This window comes from Carya illinoinensis, chromosome 5, assembly GCF_018687715.1.
Source record: "Carya illinoinensis cultivar Pawnee chromosome 5, C.illinoinensisPawnee_v1, whole genome shotgun sequence".
NCBI classification, from domain to species: domain Eukaryota; kingdom Viridiplantae; phylum Streptophyta; class Magnoliopsida; order Fagales; family Juglandaceae; genus Carya; species Carya illinoinensis.
Window position 1 is genome coordinate 39,476,175 of NC_056756.1, and position 7,289 is coordinate 39,483,463.

A 7,289-nucleotide genomic window follows, 5' to 3' on the forward strand; every position below is an offset into this window, starting at 1 on the left:
ATTATTATTTAATATATTTTTATTATTTTTTTTATTATTATTTATAAAACATCTGAAATTATCTTATTTTCTAAACACGACCCTTTTTAATTTTTATATTTTTCAGCCCTTAACGTCTAGAAACTCGCGAAATATCACGTGCATTCTATCTGTCTATCTTTCCCAACGAACCCATCCAGCCTGACCCACAATCTCTATAAATAGATTGTTTACGCATTTTACGCATTGGCGCCCTTTACGCATTTTTCTCTCCCCTATAGCTTCCTTAAAGTCAGGCACAATTGAGATAGAGAAAGAGTGCGTGTCTTATAGTTAGGTTTCCTTTCTATTCTTTCGTTATTTTTTTCTTGACAGGTTCTGAGGAGGCTTGCCTGCTTCACCGTTGGAAGTTTGGAACGACAACCAAGTGAGTTTTGATTCGTTTATTGTTGTAAAGATAATTTTGTCTCTGTGTTTTGGCTATTATTTTTCTTTGAAAAGTTATTTTATTTTTTTCAGTTAGTGGGTGTGGTTTTGATTTGATTTCATGGTTTTCTGGGAATAAAATATCCTAGTTTTATCCCAATTCATAGAAACTTACGACCCATTTGTCGGTTGTTGCATTTTATCGCTAAGATATTTTCAGTTGACAGTTGCTAAGATCTATTGCTAAAATTACTTTTACCTGAACATGGTGATTCATTGATGAAAAGATGTAATTTTATGACATATTTAAGTTATTAATTGTTTGAAATATTTAAATGCAAGAGAAAATTTGTAAATTTGTGAAATTTTGTGAAGTATTTTGTGCCGTTTTCCTTATATTTTCTTCTGTAGCTTAATAATAGCTAATTAAATCTGAGGAAAATTTTAGGGAGAACAAAAGAATATGGATGTGGGTAGATGGCAAGATGCCTCCCCCCCCCCCCCCCCCCCCCCTTTTTTTTTCCAAAAAGAAATAGATGTGGGTAAATGCTTTAGAGCAGCTATCCTGTTTTTATGGGAGATTACTGTATGAGATGGATATATATTTTAGTTATACTGGTATTTGTTATGATTGATATGAGATGGAGAGAAAGACCACCTTAGATAGATTTTCGTGCAGAGAGCTTGGTATTGTAATGTATCCCTTCACATCAACAAATTTGACGAGTTTTCCATTTTGGTGGGCTCTGCAGAGTGTTTGGCACAGAGGTGTTGGATTTTGGAATCTATAAATTTGAACTTAACAAGTCGATTCGTGGAAAGTGATGGAGGTATATGGCAAATCTATGGTGGTTGGACCCACAAAAGTTATTTTTCTGTCAACCATGCTAGGCCGAGACGGGCCAGTATCAGTCCACAAATGTGACTGGAAATGTGAAAATGAACATGTTTTTGGAAATATGTACCGGTGCAAACTAACAGGACTGACTCACATATGTGACAAAAACTGTAACCAGAGAATTTTGTACGATAATCATAGCTCCCTTTGCAGAGCAAGTGGGCAAATTTTCCCCCTTACACCCATGGAGCAACAGGCAGTTAGAGGCGTCCGGAGGAAGCCTGAGGAAGAGAGTTCCCCCACTGATAGCTGTGCTTTTAAGCGTAGACGGGATGCACGGTTCCATCCTTCTCCTTTTGAGAAGTCCTTCTCTGCTGTCAGGCCAATCTGCAGCCAAGTTGGAGATGGCATGGATTTGAGCTAGATTTATAATATAACTGACAAGACTTCTATCATTTTGCTTAATCATTTTCCTTCAAATTGTTTCTTCTCTTTTCATGAGACAGTTACGGACAATAGAATCTAATTTGCGTAGCTCAATGATGGATCAGATGTGTCCTACGGAACTTTATATATATCTAGTCTGATTTAATGCAATTTAGCTCTTTCAGTACTTTCACTATTGAATAGGGATGTCAAACAGCCTCTGTTCACTTGTTTAACTTAAAATGAATTTTGTTTCTTTTTCTGCTGGTTGGAGATTTGAACTATAATGGCTAGAGGCAGCTTTCAAGTCTTTTTTGAGACTTGAATCATGGTTTTGCTTCGAAATTGCTGTGATGATTCTTGTGGTGTACTTATATTTGACTTTTTTCCTACCTTTCTATGATTACTTTTTAGTGGTTCTTCTTCTTTTAGTAAATTGTATTGTAGAAACTTAATTTGTATTCAGATGTATTATATTTAACTATGAGATTACCTTTATATTGACGCTCTGATATAAATAATTCTCTATAGTTGGTAGATCCATCTACAAAGTTTCTCAAATTCTGTATTCTGGTGGAATGCTTTTATCATTTACGAAAGCTTAACTTAGTTATGTTGCCTTTTATCATTTACGAAAGCTTAACTTAGTTATGTTGCCTTACTTTGCCCTGCAGAGGAATGATCTGGTTTATACCCCATATTTCATTTTTGTTCTTTTTGTTAGTTTTTGCTTCACTTTTTTTTTATTCTGAAGTGATTGTTAATTTTGCAGGTTTCAAGAGTGTACCATACCGGAGCGATTAAGAAATGTTTGTTGCTTCAATGGATCAATTTTTCTGTTTTAAAAGTTCCATGAGTCATAAAACCTAGTATTTTTTGTATGATTATTATTCCTATGTCATGTAGGGAATCGCGCCCTATTTCTTGGAGACAAAACTGCACTAGGTAATGCTGATGAACTAAAGAAAATGGATTCTTCTGTTTTAGAAGTTCTGATGATAATTAGTATTTTTTTCTTGTATGATTATTATTCCTTTGCTATCCAGGTAATCCTGCCCTTTTTATGGGAGACAAACTGAACCAGGTAATGCTGATGAACTGAAGACAATGGTATCATGTCTGACCAATTCAAGCATGTGGATAAGGAAGTATAATGTGGAATCATATGGGGTTGAGCTACCAGACTTAAAAGCCAATATTGTTAATGACATTTGAGGCATTTAGGTTGGACTGGTACAGTTGCAGTGGAGAGTTTGCCAACCCAAAGACATGCCACATTCATTGTATATGACAATTTTTAGGAGGGCATGTCCAAGGTCTTATAGCTATGCTTTCGATGATTTGACGAGCACTTTTACATGCTAGGCTAATGATCATGCCATTATTTTCTTTTCTAGTGTTGACGGTACAATTTCTAACCTTATACTTACAAACTCACCCGCTTGAAATGATTTCATGTACTGCCACTCCCACCATAGAACTTGAAATTCCAGAATAATTCGTGATGCAGGATGAAAAAACTGTAGGATGCACTTGTAGCTCCAATTCAAGAGTAGAGCGGTGGGGATGTTGTGGGGATGTTTTCTTCGTAAATCATCCTCCTCCCCCTTCCAATGCCCATTTTTACACTCATATTGAAGTTGCTTTTGTGAATATGGACTATTTGTCCACTAGCCTTTCACACTCCTCAGTTACCCATTTGAAGTGAAATCTGAATGAATCAAGCAGGGGACTGCTAAAAGGAGAGACAAAGGAGAACTAGAAGGCTTGTCGTTTGTAGATTTTCAGCTGGTACATGAGTTGGTGCTTATTTTGTCAAAATGTCCTTTATCATGTATTTCAATTGGTCACAAAGCTTCTAACAGTCGTGGAATTGAAGTATACAGGAAGCCAACTTTTATTGGAAGTTTACAAATTGTATTAGTTTAAAATGTTCATTTCTGGGTAATCAGGTTGGCATGCTGGTAATAAGCGCAGTAAATGTTCATTATTTTGATAGCTAAAGCAAATGAATGTTTTTTGAGTAGAGCAGTAATTCATTAACCCAAACAAAACAGAGGAAAATGATGACAAAAATATTCTCGACATTTTAGATTATCAAATTTAGTACTAGTAACCATTAATATCCCAAAATATGTTAGTGAAATTGACACAAGGAGATATGGTGCCATGCACATGGTGCGGGGCGCCCTGTGCGGGGGAGGGGGGTGTTGGGGTGTAGTTGGGGGGCAGGGTGAAAAAGCCATTTGCTCCGCCCTTGCCTAGGCTAATCCATTAGGTCTAAAAATATTAAAAAATATTTTTAGCTTGAATATTTTTAGATCCAAATTATAATATAATTTCAATTATAAATTTTAACTTATAAATACAAAAAGAATTTAAACTCATTTGAGTTATATTTTGGATTGTTTTGGCCTCCTAATCCAACATTTCAATAACTTGAATACGATTTCAAGTCTTTAAAAATTGTATATATCTATATACAATATATTTACTTATATATATATATATATATGAATATAAATTTTTTTTTTATATATATACAGTGCAGAGCTGGGGAGGGGGGGTGGCCAGGGCGGGCCCCATTGGGGTCATCCTGCACATTGTCCCTGCTGGGCATTCTCCCTGTGGAGTGGGGTAGACGAGGGTGGGATAGTTGGTAACGGGCACCCGCTGCCCACCCTTACAAGGAGATGTCATTCTTACTCTTGTCAATCATTAAAATTGATACCTAGTCACTAATTTATGCATGATTTGATACGATCTTTGAAAATTTGAACAATACATATTGCACCTCATGTTTGAAGTTAGGATGTTAAACAATAATTCTTTTAATTTGGAGATCAATTGACATTATATAGGCCTACTGGCTGGGCTCTTACATTTGGCCCACCCTTGAATGGGCTTGGGTGGGTGGGATTTTGTGAAAAATTAAAAAGCATGTGAGGGTGGGTAGCCTCACTTGCCTGCCTGCCTGCCTGCATATGGTGGTATATATAAGTAAAATAAAAAAAAATATATTTAATTTTCTCATTTCTTTATTTTTCTCCTCTCTCAATCCCTCTCCCTGAACCTAGTCTTCTTCATCTCCTCCTTTGTCGTTGGCCTAGCCTGTCATCTTCATCTCTTCCTCCTCTTTTTCTTTTCTTCCTCTTCTTCCTATTCTATTTTCCTCCACTTTTTCTTCTTCAAGGTAGTTCTCCATGAGATACTTGGCCCCAGTCATGGTGCTTCGACCAACAATCATAATTGGCCATGGTTTTCTACTCAAACCCACAAGCCATGGCATGCCCGTGTGTCTCTATGTAGAACCACATCTATTCATGCACATGGTTCTTTGCTCAGACCACGGTGTGGTTGTGGTCTACTTAGATGTTTTATTTATTTATTTTTTTTAAGCTATTATTTTTGTTGGATTTGTTTAGTTCATGTTTGATATGTGAATTTGGTGGATGGATCTATAGATATAGTGAATAGATTTGTGGATTTGGGTTGTTTGATGGATTTCGAATGGGTTGCAAATCCATCTGTCAACCTAGCTTCCGGATGGGAGTACTTGCATGTGCAGGATGGGGCCAGGAAGTGGATTGGAAAGTGTCTTCCCTACTAGACGGAGTTGAGAAGGGTTTTATTCTCATTATTATTATTATTATTATTATTATTATCACCCACAAAGCGGCAAACCTTGCTCTTGACTTTCCTGAGTGTAATAAAACCCTTCAAAGGTTTGTCATTGAAGAGTTTAATGTAATTGTATGTTAAAAGGGCTTTAAGACTCGTATGGATATTAAGAATATTTTAAAATATGTATGAATATTAGAAAAATGGTTAATGAATAGCAATAAAATAATTTAAGCTAAGATGCTTTACTTGGTTTTGAAAAAGAAGAGATAAAAAGTTGAATAAAAATATTATAAAGTTAAAAAATTGTTTGAATATAACTTTTTAATATTATTTTTATTTGGAAATTTGGAAAAACTGTATAGAGTTTTGTGTTTTGTTTGAGAATTTGAAAAAGTTGTAATGATTAGATAATAATTAGATAAAAAGTTAAAGATTTGAAATTGAAAAATGTTTTGTGTTTAAGTGATATTTTAGAAAGTAAAATATCTGAGAATACCTGAAAATAATTGTATTCTCAAATAAGCCTTTAATGTAATTGTAATTTGAAGGTTTTATTAGGGTTAAGCAAAAACTCCATAACTCTGACTTAATCTGACACTAGGGGTGTAAAAAAAAAACCGATAAATCGGTAAACCAGTTGACCAAACCGGTGGGATCGGTCCGGTCCCGAATTTGGTTCGGTCTGGTACCGATTTTATTTTTCTTAAAACCGTTCAAAATCGGTCTGGTTCCAATTTTATTTTTCTAAAATTGGACTAGACCAAACCGAACCGGTTTATATATATATTTTAATTTTTTATATTGTATATAATATTTGTATATAATATATAACTATATATAAAATAGTTTTGTACTATATGATAAATTACTAATTAATATAATATTAAATTTTAAAATCTTATATCATTTTATTTATTGTATTAATAGTTATACTATTACCATATCACTATATATTATAATATACTATAATATATTACTATATTCTATATTATAATATATCATCATAGTCTATAATATAATTATAATATATATTATAATATACTACAATATATTATCACTATAGTATTATATACTATATTATATAATATATAATATAATACATTAAAACCGGATCGAACCAGACCGAAAACCAGTAAAATCGGAGTGTCGGTTTAGGAGGGTAATCGGTACGTAATCGGTTTTGAAAAATGCAAAACCAGTGTATACCAGTTCGGTCCTAAATTTTGTCCAAAATTGGAACGAATCGAATCGGTTATACCCCTATCTGACACCTTCTTCTACTTTGTCGAAGTCGAAAAAATCAAAGTTTGGAGTCGGAGTTAGAGTTGAAGGGTGAAAAATAGTCGGAGTTGAACATAGAGTCAGAATTTGGATTTGAACTAGACTCTGGACTACTGACTCAGATAGTTATAATTAATATATTTTATAATGCAATATAACTAATAGATGGTTGAGTGGCCTAATGGTTGGGACAATGTTTTGTAAACCTATTGATCCCCCACATGACCAGATTCATTCAAATTTTTATTTTATAAAGTTTTTATGAAAATCTTAAAACGATACCATTTTCTCCTCTTATATACATTCATCTAATTCCTTTTAGCTAAAGCCCTACACATTTAATTCTCCTTAGCCGACATCCATGTTTTTTTCTCTCCCCCTCTCTCTCTCTCTTCCTCCACTTTGTTGAATATTTGTTCTAACTTTTCTCTCTCTCTCTCTGCCTCACATGCTCTCTCTTTCTTTGAGTCTCTCATGCTTGTCTTTGTTAATCGTCATCCTGATTTTTGCTCTTATTGTTGTCTAGGCATAGGGTGGCAGGTGTGCAGATACGAGCGGAGCCTTCTCAACTTCGCATCAAATCTTTGTTTGGATGTTGGGAAAGTGTAATTTGGGAAAGAAAAAACCTAACTCCAAAGGACCAAATGGGAACTTTGGCTCCATTTCGACATTAACCAAGCAAAGCAGAATCAAAGTTGTTTTTGGACTTCGACTC

The 7,289-nt window shown here is 34.5% G+C and overlaps 1 protein-coding gene across 2 annotated transcripts; it reads left to right on the top strand.

Annotated features, from left to right (window-relative positions):
* The first annotated feature begins 215 nt into the window (after positions 1 to 215).
* Positions 216 to 3,322, top strand: LOC122311600. 2 transcript variants are annotated; one of them, XM_043126207.1, is made up of 4 exons: positions 216 to 406; positions 1,158 to 2,478; positions 2,576 to 2,614; positions 2,716 to 3,322. In XM_043126207.1, the coding sequence occupies exon 2, from the start codon at positions 1,230 to 1,232 to the stop codon at positions 1,665 to 1,667; it is 438 nt and encodes a 145-aa protein (XP_042982141.1). In that variant the 5' UTR covers positions 216 to 406; positions 1,158 to 1,229; the 3' UTR covers positions 1,668 to 2,478; positions 2,576 to 2,614; positions 2,716 to 3,322. The 2 variants fall into 2 exon arrangements, with proteins under 2 accessions (XP_042982141.1, XP_042982140.1); XM_043126206.1 differs by having other exon boundaries at positions 1,158 to 2,614.
* The last annotated feature ends 3,967 nt before the right edge of the window (positions 3,323 to 7,289 follow it).

Excerpts from the sequence above, each read along its gene's own strand:
- LOC122311600 (XM_043126206.1), top strand. The coding sequence starts at position 1,230 with ATGGAGGTATATGGCAAATCTATGGTGGTTGGACCCACAAAAGTTATT.